The sequence below is a fragment of the Convolutriloba macropyga genome, chromosome 2 (genome assembly GCF_964194025.1).
Source record: "Convolutriloba macropyga chromosome 2, txConMacr16.3, whole genome shotgun sequence".
NCBI classification, from domain to species: Eukaryota; Metazoa; Xenacoelomorpha; order Acoela; family Convolutidae; genus Convolutriloba; species Convolutriloba macropyga.
The window spans coordinates 57,758,719-57,778,261 of NC_134469.1; the positions used below are offsets into that span (position 1 = coordinate 57,758,719).

Sequence of the window (19,543 nt, forward strand, 5' to 3'; positions counted from 1 at the left end):
CCACCACCACCAGCACCTACCCACACCCGTGATCTGAAAAAATTTTAACGCTTTTTATGTTATATTGGTCTATAATTTCTGTTATTTTTGATATTATGATTTTGTCGATGTTAGGGTGGAGATTATTTTGCACGACTATTCGGGTCGTTTCCGGTATTCTACCGGCTATGTTTTTATATGCAAATTTTTCGCTTGACAATTTTGACTTTTTGAGTGACTTTTAGGCCCTTGACTTTTTGCGTTTTGCGTGATCTAAAATTCTCTCTCAATCACAACTTCAAGCAGCTGAAATCAATTGGCGGCTATTTAATACTAAAAGTCAAATGAAAAGTGCGCCAAAACTCGTGTCATTTTTTACTTTAAATCTTAATAGTGGTATATATTAACCTCTAATGAGGTTATTTGAAGCCCACTATTGAACGTTTCGTCCTATTTAGGCTCCCCTCCCTCCCTCCCCCGACTAAAGCAGGCTGAAATTGATTAGAGCTCTCACTAGTCGTTCGAGAGCAATTCTTTCGACGTTTAGTCGGTTATGTTATTCTAAGATTTTTGATGAAAATCCTATCGGTCAAGTATCTGACTACTCCCATCATTTTTGGTTTAGATCGAAAACGACAATCAGCGAATAATGCAATCAAGATTCTCAGTTCCACTTGGAATTTTTATCCAAAGGGCATCGCACAGCTACAACTACTTTGATCGGTTTGAGTTTCGGTATAGCCTACAAAAATGAGTCAGAAGAAAGTCAAAGCATACCTCATGGCCTTCTCGAAGCTCAATCTTACACCGATAGAGACAGCCCCTTAGCATTTGTTTGAAAGCAATTCTTGTAACGGTAATCACCTAGTTTTGATTTTTTCAAAATTTTTGATTTTCTGTGCGATGGTGGTTGGCGTGCAACAATATAAAATACATTTTTAATAGCCGCCGTCAGCCTCTCAAACAGTTATTTTGGTGCTCTCCTTTTTTTAATTCGCTTTACCTTTTGATCACGTTTTTTGTTTTACATGATTCACTATTTTCACGTTTCAGTTCTGACTTACTTCACTGACAGTTTCAACTGAATGGATTTGAAATTCTTTCATGCGTTGAATTACGCAAAATAGTGAATACGATTTATACGTTTTCTTATGTTAACCCAATTTTTTCAGGACTTTTGAATAATAGGTAAGAAGCACAAAGAGGTTTTAAGTGATTTATGTGGTGCTAATTTGAGTTAACTTTGAAATTCTCAAATTGGTTCAAATTTTTCATTCTTCTAAACTTTCTTCATTTTTTCTTTTAATTTTTTTCTAGTGTGTATGAATCTTTTTTTTGCCAAACACGGATGAAAGAAAATACGTCTTTTAGTCTATTTGACCTAAGATCGTTCAGGTTTTAATTATTTAGCTTTCATTGTTTTTCAACTTTTCAGTTGTATTTTTGCATTTTTGTTCTAAACTTGTAACAAAAAAGTTTTTAATCAAACTCTTTATGATTATTGCGGGTTCTCATTTTTTTCTTTTTGCGGGTTCGCACTTTTGGGATATGTTTGAAGCGTTTCCTGAATTAGGTTTATTGTTGTTTTGAAGAATTGTTTTTCGTTTTTGTATGTCTTCAATGTTGTTGCTCTTTTTTGGTAGATTCATTCTCCTTTATTTTTGGGATTTTGTGCTTGGTCAAATTGTCAGATATTTGATTTCATTAACGTTTTTGAATTGTGTATCTTGACTCCTTGTTCTGTTTTCCTTTAAATTGCTTCATATACGTTTTTGCTTTTTGTTTATGAAAGCCTATTGTTTTAACTGAGCCAAGACTTAGAAAAAAGTTTTAAAAATAGAACTTAACTGGGACCCAACTGCTCCGCAGCTGTTTTCTTTTTTCCAGGTGTCAGCCTCAAATTTGTACGTGTTCTCGGCAAATGACTAGGTCCAATCTTTAAAATTCGTAATTGCCTGCAAACTGTGATTTCAAACTTTTTCTGATAGTTTTTTTGCGGCTGACGGTGTTTTGTAGGGTAGATAAAAAGAATTAAGTCGTAAAACCCAAGGGCCTTAAGTTGCTCAGTACTCTTGGTTTCAATTTAGTTCTCATACGGCTTTTAGAGCATTTAGTTCTCATACGGTCTTTATAAGGAGCCATATAAACCAACCCCTTGTTCGTTGTTAATTAGTCTATCGATAGTCGGGTACGTTTCTGGCACTTATTTCTTTTTTATTAACTTTTAGTGTTTTGAAGCGTGTTAGCCAGTTCGTTCATACCAAAGATTCCTAGCATGCAGTCTGTCAGCTTTTTTCCCTAAATTGTAACCTTGTGCAGAAATAGGTCCAATCATTTTGTGATATTGTTCTTTTCAAAAATCTTAAAGATTAAATTGTCAACTTTATCATGTGACAAATCGGATGGTCGTTTTCTCTTTTTGTTTTGCAATTCCGTTTCTTGTCGTCTCAAAACGTTAATTTCAGCGGCGCTCAAATGCGTTCTTATCATATTTTCTTAAGATTTACGGAAAAAAAATAATTGTGTATTTTAAATTTGTTGTAATCATTTTAGCGTTTTTTGTTGTGAATATCAGGTGTCCAACAAAATTTCATTGTTCCAATTGGCTCAATGTCTGCTTAAACATAAAATTCATCAACATAATGTTAATTTGAGAATGCAGTGATATGAAGTAAAAAAAAAGTGTGTTTATTTTTCTTTCTGGGTAAATAAAATACCTATTGAATTTTTTTTAAAAAACTTGATTAGGGAATAAAGAGAAAAAATAGACGCGGTCAGGTAGGAGGTGGCTGTAATTTATATTACCAAGTTTTTCACGCTTTTTAAAGTTTTTTCTCTTCAATACTTTTTAATTGCTCAAACGAAGTTTGTAGCAATTGTATTAGCGCTGCAGTTTTTAATGCGATATTTCGTTGACCAATTTTTCGCTTCCTCTGACTCTTTTGAATTTTCGTCCTCAAAAACGGGATGAAGAAGTAAAGCACGGGGGCATTACGTTCTCTTAGAATCTTATAGCTCACTAGTCTCAAAGTATGCGATTCAGCGAAGCAGTTTAAGAGCCATGACTTGATGATATGAAGAGTGGTTCTTAAAGTTTGACGCCTCGTTTGTAACTCACCTGAGTCAGCCTCCCCATCTGTACCCACTCTATTTTATTCCACCCGTAACCCCGAAGACTCGCGCTCACCACCCACCCCTCGCCCTCCTCCTCCAGCTCCTACTCCTCCTCCTCATGCTCGCCCAGCCACCCCCCCCCCTCAGTTAAACTAACGCTAGCCTTCCTAAGCCGCATCTAGCCACTGACAAAGCCAACCGCTCGCGAGTCGTTTGAGTGCAATTATCCCGACTTTAGTTGATTATTTTAATGGTTTCACGCCCAGTCAGAACTATGAGTGTTCTCATTTTCCGAAATGCTGCATCAGTAATTGTTTTCCATTACTCTCAAACAGAATTAAATAGCAACCAGTATTCCCCTCCTTGATCGTATATCTGAACAACAATTTGTTTAATATTTCCTGCAGGGAAATGGGATAAAACGGTAAGACCTTGCTGCTTGGAGTACTAAGTCATTCTTTTATGGCCTCAATTGTCACTCGGTATACGATTCATGGAAACTGTTGACCTGGCGAAATTTCAAGGTGTAAGGGCAGTTCTAATCTACCCACTCTACCCCATACACGCTCGTGAGGTGAAAATGTTTTTTGCTGTATTTCCTCTAAGTTTTATTAAAAGAATTGGTATCGACAGCACATCGCATTCGTTTTTTAATAGCCGCGAAGCGATCGCGGCTATTATTGGGGACATCGTGGTTTTTTTTACAATCCCAGAATTGGATTGTGTTGGTGCTCTGTCTTTTTTTTTACAATTCAAAGAATTTGAATTGTATTGGGGCGCTGTCTTTTTTTTAAAGATCTGTTCACACGTTTTCATGATTTTTGAAGTCAAATTGGAGTGGTGATTTTGGTCACGCCGAAACAGGAAGTGGAGCGAAAAAGCGAGTGGTTTTGCGGCGTAAAATTTTTTCGCTTTAATTTTGAAGTAAAGTGAGAAAACGGTGTTTGAACAAAAATTCGATTTCTCGCTACTGGTTTTTTGTTCACATGCGGCAATTTCGCTTTGATTTTTTACTGTTTTTTTACGGATTTTTTTCTTAATGGTTTTCCCAATCCATTCATAGTTCATTCTAGTCCTAGTTTTTTGTTTCAACCAAATTTCTATATCTCGCTAGTGGTTTTTTGTCCACATGCGGCATTTTGACATTGATTGTTTTTTTTAAATATTTTTTTGACCTGATTTTTTGGAAATGGTTTTGCCAAGTCACTCATAGTGCGTTTTAGGTCTAATTTTTTGTTTAGTCAATGAAAATTCTTTGAATTATACGTCAGGATATGTCCTGCTATGTTTTTTATTTTAAGATGTTTTCACAACTTTTTTTCATGACTTTGAGCTTTCAAAACAGGATAAACTGGTAAAGCTCAGCAGGCATCAAGTTTCATTAGAGACCTTTAGCTGCGTTCAGTAGTCCTTCAAGTGCTCAGAGTGGTTATGCAATTTGGAAGGCCGTATTTTGTTGTTGAAGGGTTATTTTTAGGAGTTTTTGAGCCCAAAATATTGCAATTTTTTGCGTTTTTGGTCTTTCGAATTTTTTTTTGTTGGACCAGTCTAAAACAAAGGCTTGTGAAAGTTGATAAAGTTTTTATCAAGAAATATTTACTCTTTATGATCATTATAGAGCTATATCTTTTGGTACCCGGAAACATAAACACTCAAATTTTTTTCAATTTTTTTTGAAAACTTGTCATTTTTTTGAGTTTTTCACCCCTAGCTGTCAAGCAACCATTTCTAACGTTTGATAATAGGTTACTGCATAGTTTCTGGTGGTAATAAAATGGTTTTCAACATTTAAACATCATGAATTTTAGCAATTCTTTAATTAAATTTGCATTTTCTTCAAATTTAAAAAAAATTATTGTCATTATCTAAATTTTCTAGCCCCACGAGCCATGAAACCTCCTATAAATTAGATAATAGGGTACTAAAAGAGTTTTATTGGCCATGGAATGGTTTTCTTCATTTTAATATCACAAATTATAGCAATATTTTGTTGAAACTTGCAATTTTTTTCAAGTTGCATAGGTTACTGCATAGCTTCTGGTGGCAATGACACAGGTTTTCATTATTTTAATATCACGAATTTTAGCAGTTTTGTTTTTGAAAATTTTTCACCAGCGAATTTTCCGGCATCATGGTCCCAGGAATCTTCATCTACGGTCTGATGATAAGCTACTGCATTGTTGCTAGAGAAAATGGATTCGTTATCAGTATTTTGATAACACGAGTTTTAGCAATTTTTTGATAGTTTTTTTTTTCAATATTTCTGAAAATTATTGTTCAAAATTTATTTATCTTTTTAAGCCAGTGCAACTCTTTGAGGTTAGAAGTAGAGATACTGGATAGTCTCTGGAGACATTGAAATGGTGCTCAATTTGTTAATATCACGAATTCTACCGAGATTTTGTTAAAATTTGCAACGTCTTAATTTTTTGAAAAGTTATTCGTTATTTCCTGAGTCTAACTATCTTTGCAGGCCAACAAAACTTTTTGAGGTCTTGCATATGGGTCACATGGCAGCACCCCACATACCAAAACATGGTTTTGAACATTTTATTTCCGCAAAGTTTCTAATTTTTCTTTAACTTTGTGCACATGTCATTTTTTTGGACCATTTGTCATATTTCTCAAGTTTATCAGCCTTTTTGGATAATAAATCTATTCCAAGTCTTGTGCGTGAGTTCTTGAAAATATTGATTTGTATGATAGTTGCCTTCATGCTGAAAGCTTCAATAGCTTTAGCAATGAATAACTTTTTTAGTTTGTTTGATTATTGTAGTTTCTCAACTTTTGAGATTGTCTTTTTGGCTGAGATTTTTCAGTTGATTTAGTCAGATACATTCGTCCTCTGTTTTTCACTCAATTCTTTTTATTGTATTTAAGGACTTGTACTGCTATGTTTTTTTTTAATTCGTCTCCATCGATGATTCTTACGACCTGACTTCAGTTCGTTGGAATTGACTTTTTCATTGACTTCAGTGAATTCTACTGCTTTGCAGTTGAATGTTGTGTACGTGACCTCATTTTCTTTTTGGGCCACTTGCGTGACTTAGCTCACTCAAATAAATGACTTCTGGTCTTAAATTTTGTAAACATTTGCTAGTTGAAGATCAATAGTGTGCATCTAAGTAGTGCCAAACTTATATGCTCTAAATCTTGAGTATTAGAGTTTTGAGTTTCAGAATTCGTATATTATTTTTGAAAAACCCATATTATGGTTTTTCTTTGTATAGCGTATGTGTCTCATAAAAATGACACTCCGATTCTAACCGCAAAAGTAGTAGTCTATTAGAGGACTGGTGGTTGATCTGTCTATCTTTTTCTTAGTTGTTTCAATTCATGGAAGGCCACAGTCGTCTATCACGGCTATTTTCTTGCAATCTGCGGGCTATGTTATATCGAAGCAGTATAAATGCAAGATAATTCCAACAATTTTCTCTTCAAAAAAAGAATAAAGTAGTTTTTTATCGGTTATTGATAGCCGACGTCAGCCTCTCAGACGACTGTTATTTAGGCGCTCTACTTTTTTTCAATCAAAAAATTTAAAAGGTTTTGGGGCGCTGTCGTTTTTTAAGATATGTTGACACACTTTCAAGATTTTTGAAGTCAAATTGGAGTAGTGATTTTGGTCACGCCGAAACAGGAAGTGGAGCGAAAAAGCGAGTGGTTTTGCGGCGTGAATTTTTTTGATCTAATTTTAAAGTAGAGTGAAAGAACGGCGTTTGAAAAAAAAAATGCATTCTCGCTATTGGTTTTTTTGTTCACCTGCGGCAATTCCACTTTGATTTTTACTGTTTTTTTCGATTTTTTGGATTGGATTTTTTCGAAGTGGTTTTCCCAATCCACTCATAGTTCGCTCTAGGCCTAGTTTTTTGTTTGACTCAAATTTCTTTTTCTCGCTTGTAGTTTTTTGTTCACACGAGGCTTTTTTTAATTGATTTTCTTCTTTTTTATTAAGATATGTGATAAGAAATGGTTTCGAAATAGATTACAAATAGATTACAAATAGATTTGTTTAGAAATGGTTTTTCCAATTCACGCATAATCCGTTCCAGGTCTATTTTTTTGTTTAGTCAATGGAATTTCTTTGAATTGTACGTGAAATCTTGTCCTGCTATGTTTTTTTTTATTTCGCTTTATCTTTTGATCACGTTTTTCGTTGTTGATCACGTTTACGTTGAATTATGTAATTTAGTGAATACGGTCAAAGCCAAAAGAGCGAAATCAAAAGAGACGGAATAAATCAATAAAGCCCGGTCATTAACTCCTTGAGAATTAGGTTAAAAAAGTTCATTAGAGTGTTTGCGAGCTGATATCGGTATTAAGCTTATTAGCTTTCAGTTTAGAAGCTGAAGTAGGTATAGTTTTAGAATCTAACTGAAACTCTACGCCAAATTAGAACACTTTTTGACTCTGAAAAAAAAACAGAAAAAAAATTCAGTCAATTTGTCTCTTTTTTTTTCTCTGTTTCAATCCCGATGTGCATCAAGCGCGTCAACGGCGGCTTTTTTCCGGCTGTCTTCCGGCCACATTTATTTTTATCACCTGTTATCACTCTTTATTTACGCATTATACTGAAAATTGAGCAATATCATTTTAAAACTCCAAGATAATGGTTAAGATGTACAAAAGCATAACCAATGTATCTGAAATGACTGGCGATTGGTTGTTTTTAGCAGTTACTAGCGTAGAACTAGGAGACTATATTTTTTAAAGAGAGGCAAGGGGTTATCAAAACTACCCAAATTGTTGTTTATAATCTGAATTTTTGAACTTATAAACTGAACCCCTAACACCGTGGATGAGGGTAGACAAAATGCACTAGAAGTTTCAACAGTCGAAATCCGCTCCGGAATTTGACTGTGCTGGCGGAAGTGCACATATTCAGGGTTTCATTTTGATGCGATAGTGGATCCGGGGAGGGGGTTGTTGGAGGAAGGGTTGGAGTATTTACTCCAACGTTTCCTCCACCCACCCCTCCCCGACTCCTCTAACCGCTTCGAAATACTACTATGCTGGCAAAAATTCACAAAGTCCGGTTATGGAAAGCAATTTGTTAGTTTCGATAATCTCTTGCCTCCCACTCAAAGAAGATAGGCTCCTAGTGCTAAGATAGTAACTGCTAAAAACAACCAATCGACACTCATTTTGGAACAATTTGGCCGAATTTAATCGGTTATGTTTTGCTAATCATACCCATCCTCTTACTATAAGGTGTAAAAGATTTAAAAAAAAATGATAAATGGTCAAATGTTATATTCTTCCCTTTATGAAAAGAAAATTGGTTGAATTATCTTCACTTCATATTGTTTTGTTTTGAAAAATGCCATTTGAATTTTATATCGAGCTTTCAATATTTCAATGCAGCAGAAATATGGCAAAATATTTCGACTTCACGGCACTTTTCTCAGGGTACCCATGATTTAATTTGTAATTGCAGGGTTTCTTAAAAAGCTTTTTAACAGTTTTTATAAGGCTTTTAGTTACGTTTTGAAATTTTTTACCCCTTTTTCTGTTCATTTTTCGCAGGTCCCAACATGGGTGGCAAGTCAACTTTCATCAGGTCAGTGGGTATCGTGTGTTTGATGGCGCAAGTCGGCTGCTATGTACCATGTGACTCGGCACAGTTGTCGGTGGTGGATGCAATCATGGCCAGAATAGGTGCCGGTGATCAACTGGAAAAGGTGTGTTTAATGAATGACGGTGGTGTTATTTAACAGCTTTGATATTATTTAGGGAAATTTTTGCTATTCATTGTTAGCATCTGGTTTAAAGCCAGTTCTGTATTATGAAGCAAGAGTCAGTTTTGCTAGTTTGTGCGTTATGAGTTTTATTTTGAGATTTGGGACGAAGTTTGATTTTACTCTGAATACCTTTTTTTAGTCTTCGTACTCGTGCCCTTGTGCCTCCTTGGCGCTAGATGTTGGCGGGCAATTATTGCAATTATTGGTGCAATTTGAGGAGTTGTTCTTTGCACACCAGTCAACTAGAAATTAATTTTCTGTGTCATTCGAATATTTGTTTTGGTGATCGTAATTTTTCCAGCAAAGAATTCAATATTTGTTTTTGGCTAGCAAACATGTTTGTTTTTGGATTTCAATGTCTAACAGTTTTTGAGCACGCAGAAATCAAAATTTAGAATTTTTAAATGTCTTTGATTTTCAGGCAATACCTTCTTCGGAATTTGTGTTGTGCATGATAATGGCTTGGACATATGAGATTTTTCGTCGTTTTATCGTTGGATTTTTCTGATAATTTTGGGTTTTCATAGAAATTGAAATTTGTGTTATTAGTTGCTCTCAAACAAAGTTTGTAGCAATTATATTAATCCTGTCGGTCTTTTTTAATAGCCGCACAGCGATAGCTGGGGCTATTATTGGCCTTCTCTTGGTTTTTTACAATTCAAAGAATTTGAATTGTATTGGGGCGCTGTCTTTTTTTTTAAGATCTGTTCACACATTTTCATGATTTTTGAAGTCAAATTGGAGTAGTGATTTTGGTCACGCCGAAACAGGAAATGGAGCGAAAAAGCGAGTGGTTTTGCGGCGTGAAATTTTTTTGCTCTAATTTTAAAGTAGAGTGAGAATATGGTGTTTGAACAAAAATTCGCTTTATCGGTAGTGATTTTTTGTTCACATGCGGCAATTTCACTTTGATTTTTACTGTTTTTTCGATTTTTTAGATAGGATTTTTTTCTAAATGATTTTTCCAATCCATTCATAGTCCGTTCTAGGTCTAGTTTTCTGTTTAGTCAATGAAAATTCTTTGAATTGTACGTCAGGACTTGTCCTGCTATGTTTTTTTATTTCGTCATGATTTTTGTTACGACCATATGACGTCACAGCCACTTTTTGTTCATGCAATTTCAACTGAATTGCATGTGTGACGTCATTTTTCGCTCTTAGTGGAGCGAGTTTTTTGTTCATGCGCGTGATTAAATTTTTGGTCACACTTGACTTACCTCACTCTCAAAAATGACTTCCTCACTTTGAAATTGACTTTAATTTAATTTAATTCAAAGAGATAAGGTCAAATGGGTGTGTGTCACTCTAAATGAAGGTTATTAGAGATCAGCTAATAGAGGCAGCAATGACTTATACAGATTTTTAATCAAAATTTAACAGATCAGCCCTCAATGAAAAGACGAATTTTTTTGGTCTGTCTTTTTTACTGTTTTTTTTAGACTGCTGATCTACGAATCTATTGCGGCTTTTTTCTGGCAATCTGCCAGCTATGTTTATGCGATTTTTCGCTTGACCGATTTTCCGTCTGACGCTTTTGACTTTGCGTTCTCAAAAACGAGATGAACAGGTAGCGCCCAACGGGCACTAAGTGCTCTTAGAGTCTTTCAGCTCTGTTTCAGCTCAAATTGTTTTGGAGACTTGTACTTATGGTGTGAAGGGCGGTTCTTAGAGGTTGAAGACCCCTCCACTGTTGACCCCCCTCTATTGCCCCACCCACCCCCAGCGCACTGTTACCCCCGCCCCGCCCCCACCTCACTGTTGCTGCACCCCCCCCACTCCATCAGCCCTAGGTGCAACCCCCCCCCACCCCCTGTTTCTAGCTACTGACGGACAACCGCCCGATAAAAACACGCAAATTTTTAGTATTTTGTAATTTTTTCAAGCTATTTGAAATGTTTTTGTTTTGACATTTTTCGATTTTAATTAGCCCTAAGTGTCAAGGAACCTCCTCTAGGTTTTAACAATAGGTTACTGCATAGTTTTTAGTGGTAATAGAGTGGTTTCAACATTTTAACATAACGAATGTTAGCATTTTTTTTGACAAAACGATTTTTTTTCAAATTTTGGGACATTTATTTTTCTTTGATCAGGTCATTCCAGACCCAGGGGCCAAAAAATCTCTTATGGCGTTTGATAATAAGTTACTGACAAATTTTTATTTGCCATGGAATATTTTATCAATTTATCAATGTCTTAATGTTATCAATTTTTTGATAAAACTTGCTTTTTTTCAAGTAATTTGAAAGCTTATGTGAAAGATTTCTTCATCCTCAAGAGCCAAGGTACCTCCTCAGGGGTTGGAAAATAGGCTACTGTATGTTTTCTAGATGCAATGGAATGTCTTGCAAGACTTTAAGATCACGAATTATAGCATTATTTTTGAAAATTTTTGCCATTTTCAAGTTTTTGACATTTTTAGTCATTATTTATGTTTTTGGAGCCTCAAGGGTCAAAAAACCTCCGTTAGCGTTCGATAAAAAGTTACTGGAATGTTTTTGTTGGTCATGGATTAATTTTCAACTTTTTAATATCACAAATTTTAGCAATTTTTTAATATCACAAGTTATTGCAAGACCTGCAACTTTTTTGAGTCTTTCACTTTTTGGTGTTGTTTAGGTTTCTTTAGCCTTACGAGCCACGGAAATTGCTCTAGCGTTTTATAATATGTTACTGTTACATAGTTTTTAGATGTAAAGGAGTGTTTTTCAAGATTTCAATATCACGAATTCAAGCAATTTCTTAAAATATTTGCAAATTTTGATTTTCTTCTGCACCAGGGGCCCTGGGTCCAAGGTTTGATAATAAGCTGCTGGATAGTTTCTAGAGTTATTGGAATGGTGATCAATAATTTTTATGATTCCAGTTCTGGTAAATTTTTGATAAAATTTAGTTTTTTTTTCTCGAATTTTTGGAAGATTGTTTTCATATGTATGGTTCTTTGAGCCAGTTAAACTATTTCAGGCTTGAAACAGGGATTTTGGATAGTCCGTTGAGACATTGAAGTGGTTCTTAAGATATTAATATCTTGATTTTTAGCAAGGTTTTGGTAAATTTTGCTGTTGGTTCCAAAATTTTTCATTTTTTTTGTCCTTTTCTGAGTTAAGCGACAATTACTGGCCAACGAAGCTTGGAGATTGGTTACTTGACAGAACTTTCGAGACACAAAATGGTTTGGTAACATCTTTTTCACTGCAAGATGTGGAAACTTCTTTTGATTTTTGCACTTTCGTTTTTTTATTTGATTCAGTTACTAACAAGGCTATAAATCTAGAAGTTACAGAGTCGAATATCATAATGGAAAATATTCCTAGCTCTGTCCTTCTCCCTCTCTGTTGGTTGTGGTTTCTCTCCTTCTCTTTCGCGTTTCGTTTTGTTACTCGCACACTATCTCTCTCTCTCTCTCTATCTCTCTTTTCTTAACTCTTTCATTGATACCACACTTCAGCTGCTGTTATATGGCGTGTTGCCATCATCTATTACCCTCATATCACGCACTTTTAACTAGCTAAAACTAGCCTCACTAAACCATGGCTAGCTATTGACAACGCCAACTGCTCCCCGGTCGTTTGAGAGCAATTCACCCTATGTTAGTCGGTTATGTTTGAGTTTTGCAGCATTGTTTTTTTTAATATATATAGTAATTATTTGATATTTATAGTCCTTATTTATGTTTTTGGAGCCTCAAGGTTCAAAAACCTCCGTTAGGGTTTGTTAAAAGTTTCTGGAAATTTTTTGTTGGTCATGGATTAATTTTCAACTTTTTAATATCACAAGTTGTAGCAATAGCAATTTTTTAATATAACAAGTTATAGCAAGAGCTGCAACTTTTTTGGGTATTTCATTTTTTGGCATTTTTTAGGTTTCTCTAGCCTTACGAGCGACGGAAATTCCTCTATGGTTTTATAATTTGTTACTGCATAGTTTTTAGATGTAAAGGAGTGTTTTTCAAGATTTTATTATCACGAATTCAAGCAATTTAAAATATTTGCAAATTTGATTTTCTTCTGCACCAGGGGCCCTGGGTCCAAGGTTTGATAATAAGCTGCTGGATAGTTTCTAGAGTTAATGGAATGGTGATCAATAATTTTTATGATTACAATTTTTTGGTAAATTTTTGATAAAATTTAGTTTTTTTTTCTCGAATTTTTGGAAGATTCTTTTCATATGTATGGTTCTTTGAGCCAGTTAAACTATTTCCGGCTTGAAACAGGGATGTTGGATAGTCCTTTAAGACATTGAAATGGTTCTTAAGATATTAATATCTTGATTTTTAGCAAGGTTTTGGTAAAATTTGCTATTGGTTCCAAAATTTTTCAATTTTTTTGTCCTTTTCTGAGTTAAGCGACCATTACTGGCCAACGAAGCTCGGAGATTGGTTACTTGACAGAAATTTCGAGACACAAAATGTTTTGGTAACATCTTTCGCACTGCAAGATGTGGAAGCTTTTTTTGATTTTTGCACTTTCGTTTTTTTATTTGATTCAGTTACTAACAAGGCTATAAATCTAGAAGTTGCAGAGTCGAATATCATAATGGAAAATATTCCTAGCTCTGTCCTTCTCCCTCTCTGTTGGTTGTGGTTTCTCTCCTTCTCTTTCGCGTTTCGTTTTGTTACTCGCACACTATCTCTCTCTCTCTCTCTCTCTCTATCTCTCTTTTCTTAACTCTTTCATTGATACCACACTTCAGCTGCTGTTATATGGCGTGTTGCCATCATCTATTACCCTCATATCACGCACTTTTAACTAGCTAAAACTAGCCTCACTAAACCATGGCTAGCTATTGACAACGCCAACTGCTCCCCGGTCGTTTGAGAGCAATTCACCCTATGTTAGTCGGTTATGTTTGAGTTTTGCAGCATTGTTTTTTTTAATATATATAGTAATTATTTGATATTTATAGTCCTTATTTATGTTTTTGGAGCCTCAAGGTTCAAAAACCTCCGTTAGGGTTTGTTAAAAGTTTCTGGAAATTTTTTGTTGGTCATGGATTAATTTTCAACTTTTTAATATCACAAGTTGTAGCAATAGCAATTTTTTAATATAACAAGTTATAGCAAGAGCTGCAACTTTTTTGGGTATTTCATTTTTTGGCATTTTTTAGGTTTCTCTAGCCTTACGAGCGACGGAAATTCCTCTATGGTTTTATAATTTGTTACTGCATAGTTTTTAGATGTAAAGGAGTGTTTTTCAAGATTTTATTATCACGAATTCAAGCAATTTAAAATATTTGCAAATTTGATTTTCTTCTGCACCAGGGGCCCTGGGTCCAAGGTTTGATAATAAGCTGCTGGATAGTTTCTAGAGTTAATGGAATGGTGATCAATAATTTTTATGATTACAATTTTTTGGTAAATTTTTGATAAAATTTAGTTTTTTTTTCTCGAATTTTTGGAAGATTCTTTTCATATGTATGGTTCTTTGAGCCAGTTAAACTATTTCCGGCTTGAAACAGGGATGTTGGATAGTCCTTTAAGACATTGAAATGGTTCTTAAGATATTAATATCTTGATTTTTAGCAAGGTTTTTGGTAAAATTTGCTATTGGTTCCAAAATTTTTCAATTTTTTTGTCCTTTTCTGAGTTAAGCGACCATTACTGGCCAACGAAGCTCGGAGATTGGTTACTTGACAGAAATTTCGAGACACAAAATGTTTTGGTAACATCTTTTGCACTGCAAGATGTGGAAGCTTTTTTTGATTTTTGCACTTTCGTTTTTTTATTTCAGTTACTAACAAGGCTAGAAATCTAGAAGTTGCAGAGTCGAATCTCATAATGTAAAATATTCCTAGCTCTGTCCTTCTCTCTCTCTGTTGGTTGTCGTTTCTTTCCTTCTCGTTCGCGTTTCGTTTTATCATTCGCACACTATCTCTCTCTCTATCTCTCTTTTCTTAACTCTTTTATTGATACCGCACTTCAGCTGCTGTTATGTGACGTGATGCCATCAACTATTACCCACATCTCACGCACTTTTAAATAACTAAAACTAGCGTCACTAAAAAGTGGCTAGTTATTGACACAGCCAACTGCTCGTTGGTGGCTTGAGGGCAATTCGCCCGATGTTAGTAGGTTATGTTTGAGTTTTGCACCATTGTAGTTTTTCGTTCTGTAAAGTACAAATGATGCCTTGAATTGAAATATAGAATACTTGGTTTAACTAAGCTAAGTATTCAAATTACCTCGTTCTAAAAATAGAATGACGCAATTGCATAAACCTTTCAGGTTGTTTAATTTGTCTAACAGTAATTTTACCGTTGTACTTTTTGCTATTTAACTAGCAGCAACGGAATTATCCCGTTACAGGAACCATATAAATCAGGCAAAATTGCTACGATTGATAAATTAAGAATTGAGAGATTGAGAATTAAGAATTCAAGTTAAGAACTAACTGGCAAAGTTTTAGAAATAATTTGAAAATCAATTATTTTAACACTGCTCAATCTCACGACTTTCAACTTAGTAATAAGTTGAACTTACTGCTTCCGTTGATTTCTCGACCCGAGTCAACTTGACTGAAAATGTAACCTTGAGTTAAATCTACAAATAAACAAAAACATATTAACTGCTAATTAGATGATTAATTTTAATAAATCTTTTATAGGTCAATTAATTTGATTATTTAGCCAAATTTGCTTATTCCGATCATTAAACAATTTTTACGTGACTATGGGTTCGAACATCAAGACAGAAGTTTAGCCTTTGCACCCCCTTGCCCTCTAGTATAAATTGGCGCGACCAATGAGGCAGGAAATTGGATTCTATCTTTCTTAAGCAAAAAAATCAGAATAATAAATTCAACACAATGTCTTCCGGAGGAACGCCAAGTAGTGCAGCCTCTTCAACTACCCCCGTACAACACCAAGCTCAAGTTCAGGTACATATAGCACTGCTACTGTAACACGAGCATTAATTGATTTTCCTTCTCTCATCCTAATATGTCACTTGTCACGTTCTCGGGTAATGACCCAAGACAAAATGCAAGCGAGTTCTGGAATTTCGTTGAACAAAAAATAAATTTCTCTTTAGGTAAAACGCTATCTACAGAACCCATCGCACTTGCGAGTCACCAAAATAGACGCAAGGCGCTGTTTGGATCACTACTAACATAAACATCACTAGAGTGGTTCAATACTGCCCGGTGTTACGATTCTCATTTTTCTTGCCAAGTTCCTATTTGGGACTTGCCAAGATCAGAAGAAATCCTATCAGGAATCCTATTGGGAAACTTACCAAGAATTGTAGGTGGTGGTAAGTATATGCAAGTTCTCACTTTTCCCACTAGGAATTTTGAGAAACCTCGGAATCCTAGCAAGAAAAATGGGCACAATAAGAATCTTGCTAGGAAATTTTGAGACTCTTTAGGATTCTCGTCAGGAAAAGTGGGAGATAATGGGTTTCCCAGTGAGAAAAATGAGAAAAAACAGTGGGATTGTTTGTAGGGAAAATCAGTACTAGAGTTAGCCAGGACCCGCAAAAAGTTGTTCCAGAGAAGCCGGGACAGTAAAGCACAAAAGCACACGATAAGGGTGAGGGACCCATAGAAGCCGGGACCCTAAAAAAACAAAAGCTGTCCCAGAAAAGCCAGGACAGAAGAGCAGAAGCACACAAGGGATGGGGAGGGACCCAGAGAAGCCGGGATCCTAACAGAACTGAAGCTCCCAAAGGAGCCGGGAGGCAGCAGCAGCAAGTGCTCTTGAGATGCATTCAATGAGTGATATCAAGGCCACGCTGTCAAGCGGTGCATCAAAATCACCCAAACCATGCATCTCGAGAAAAGAGGGGAAGGGACCCAGATAGGCCAGGACCCGCGAAAAACTGTCCCAGAGAAGCCGGGACAGAAAAGCAGAAGCACACAAGGGTTGGGGAGGGACCCAGAGAAGCCGGGACCCTAAAAGAACCAAAAGCTGTCCCAGAGAAGCCGGGACAGTAAAGCACAAAAACACAATAATGGGGAGGGACCCAGAGAAGCCGGGAACCCAACAAAACAAAAGCTGTCCCAGAGAAGCCAGGACAGAAAAGCAGAAGCACACAAGGGATGGGGAGGGACCCAGAGAAGCCGGGATCCTAACAGAACAGAAGCTCCCAAAGGAGCCGGGAGGCAGCAGCAGCAAGTGCTCTTGAGATGCATTCAATGAGTGATATCAAGGCCACGCTGTCAAGCGGTGCATCAAAATCACCCAAACCATGCATCTCGAGAAAAGAGGGGAAGGGACCCAGATAGGCCAGGACCCGCGAAAAACTGTCCCAGAGAAGCCGGGACAGAAAAGCAGAAGCACACAAGGGTTGGGGAGGGACCCAGAGAAGCCGGGACCCTAAAAGAACCAAAAGCTGTCCCAGAGAAGCCGGGACAGTAAAGCACAAAAACACAATAATGGGGAGGGACCCAGAGAAGCCGGGAACCCAACAAAACAAAAGCTGTCCCAGAGAAGCCAGGACAGAAAAGCAGAAGCACACAAGGGATGGGGAGGGACCCAGAGAAGCCAGGATCCTAACAGAACAGAAGCTCCCAAAGGAGCCGGGAGGCAGCAGCAGCAAGTGCTCTTGAGATGCATTCAATGAGTGATATCAAGGCCACGCTGTCAAGCGGTGCATCAAAATCACCCAAACCATGCATCTCGAGAAAAGAGGGGAAGGGACCCAGATAGGCCAGGACCCGCGAAAAACTGTCCCAGAGAAGCCGGGACAGAAAAGCAGAAGCACACAAGGGTTGGGAGGGACCCAGAGAAGCCGGGACCCTAAAAGAACCAAAAGCTGTCCCAGAGAAGCCGGGACAGTAAAGCACAAAAACACAATAATGGGGAGGGACCCAGAGAAGCCGGGAACCCAACAAAACAAAAGCTGTCCCAGAGAAGCCAGGACAGAAAAGCAGAAGCACACAAGGGATGGGGAGGGACCCAGAGAAGCCGGGATCCTAACAGAACAGAAGCTCCCAAAGGAGCCGGGAGGCAGCAGCAGCAAGAGCTCTTGAGATGCATTCAATGAGCGATATCAAGGCCACGCTGTCAAGCGGTGCATCAAAATCACCCAAACCATGCATCTCGAGAAAAGAGGGGAAGGGACCCAGATAGGCCAGGACCCGCGAAAAACTGTCCCAGAGAAGCCGGGACAGAAAAGCAGAAGCACACAAGGGTTGGGGAGGGACCCAGAGAAGCCGGGACCCTAAAAGAACCAAAAGCTGTCCCAGAGAAGCCGGGACAGTAAAGCACAAAAACACAATAATGGGGAGGGACCCAGAGAAGCCGGGAACCCAACAAAACAAAAGCTGTCCCAGAGAAGCCAGGACAGAAAAGCAGAAGCACACAAGGGATGGGGAGGGACCCAGAGAAGCCAGGATCCTAACAGAACAGAAGCTCCCAAAGGAGCCGGGAGGCAGCAGCAGCAAGTGCTCTTGAGATGCATTCAATGAGTGATATCAAGGCCACGCTGTCAAGCGGTGCATCAAAATCACCCAAGCCATGCATCTCGAGAAAAGAGGGGAAGGGACCCAGATAGGCCAGGACCCGAGAAAAACTGTCCCAGAGAAGCCGGGACAGAAAAGCAGAAGCACACAAGGGTTGGGGAGGGACCCAGAGAAGCCGGGACCCTAAAAGAACCAAAAGCTGTCCCAGAGAAGCCGGGACAGTAAAGCACAAAAACACAATAATGGGGAGGGACCCAGAGAAGCCGGGAACCCAACAAAACAAAAGCTGTCCCAGAGAAGCCAGGACAGAAAAGCAGAAGCACACAAGGGATGGGGAGGGACCCAGAGAAGCCGGGATCCTAACAGAACAGAAGCTCCCAAAGGAGCCGGGAGGCAGCAGCAGCAAGTGCTCTTGAGATGCATTCAATGAGTGATATCAAGGCCACGCTGTCAAGCGGTGCATCAAAATCACCCAAACCATGCATCTCGAGAAAAGAGGGGAAGGGACCCAGATAGGCCAGGACCCGCGAAAAACTGTCCCAGAGAAGCCGGGACAGAAAAGCAGAAGCACACAAGGGTTGGGGAGGGACCCAGAGAAGCCGGGACCCTAAAAGAACCAAAAGCTGTCCCAGAGAAGCCGGGACAGTAAAGCACAAAAACACAATAATGGGGAGGGACCCAGAGAAGCCGGGAACCCAACAAAACAAAAGCTGTCCCAGAGAAGCCAGGACAGAAAAGCAGAAGCACACAAGGGATGGGGAGGGACCCAGAGAAGCCAGGATCCTAACAGAACAGAAGCTCCCAAAGGAGCCGGGAGGCAGCAGCAGCAAGTGCTCTTGAGATGCATTCAATGAGTGATATCAAGGCCACGCTGTCAAGCGGTGCATCAAAATCACCCAAACCATGCATCTCGAGAAAAGAGGGGAAGGGACCCAGATAGGCCAGGACCCGCGAAAAACTGTCCCAGAGAAGCCGGGACAGAAAAGCAGAAGCACACAAGGGTTGGGGAGGGACCCAGAGAAGCCGGGACCCTAAAAGAACCAAAAGCTGTCCCAGAGAAGCCGGGACAGTAAAGCACAAAAAACACAATAATGGGGAGGGACCCAGAGAAGCCGGGACCCTAAAAAAACAAAAGCTGTCCCAGAGATGCCAGGACAGAAAAGCAGAAGCACACAAGGGTTGGGGAGGGACCCAGAGAAGCCGGGATCCTAACAGAACAGAAGCTCCCAAAGGAGCCGGGAGGCAGCAGCAGCAAGTGCTCTTGAGATGCATTCAAAGAGTGATATCAAGGCCACGCTGTCAAGCGGTGCA

General features: G+C 38.2%; 1 protein-coding gene across 1 annotated transcript in view; it reads left to right on the forward strand.

The window, feature by feature from the left end:
* LOC142334535 (DNA mismatch repair protein Msh2-like) overlaps nt 1–19,543 on the forward strand; it is a 103,248-nt gene that overhangs the window by 26,918 nt on the left and 56,787 nt on the right. The window contains exon 11 of the mRNA XM_075382636.1: nt 8,620–8,774. Coding sequence (XP_075238751.1) covers nt 8,620–8,774 — 155 coding nt within the window. The remainder of the gene's footprint in view (nt 1–8,619; nt 8,775–19,543) is intronic.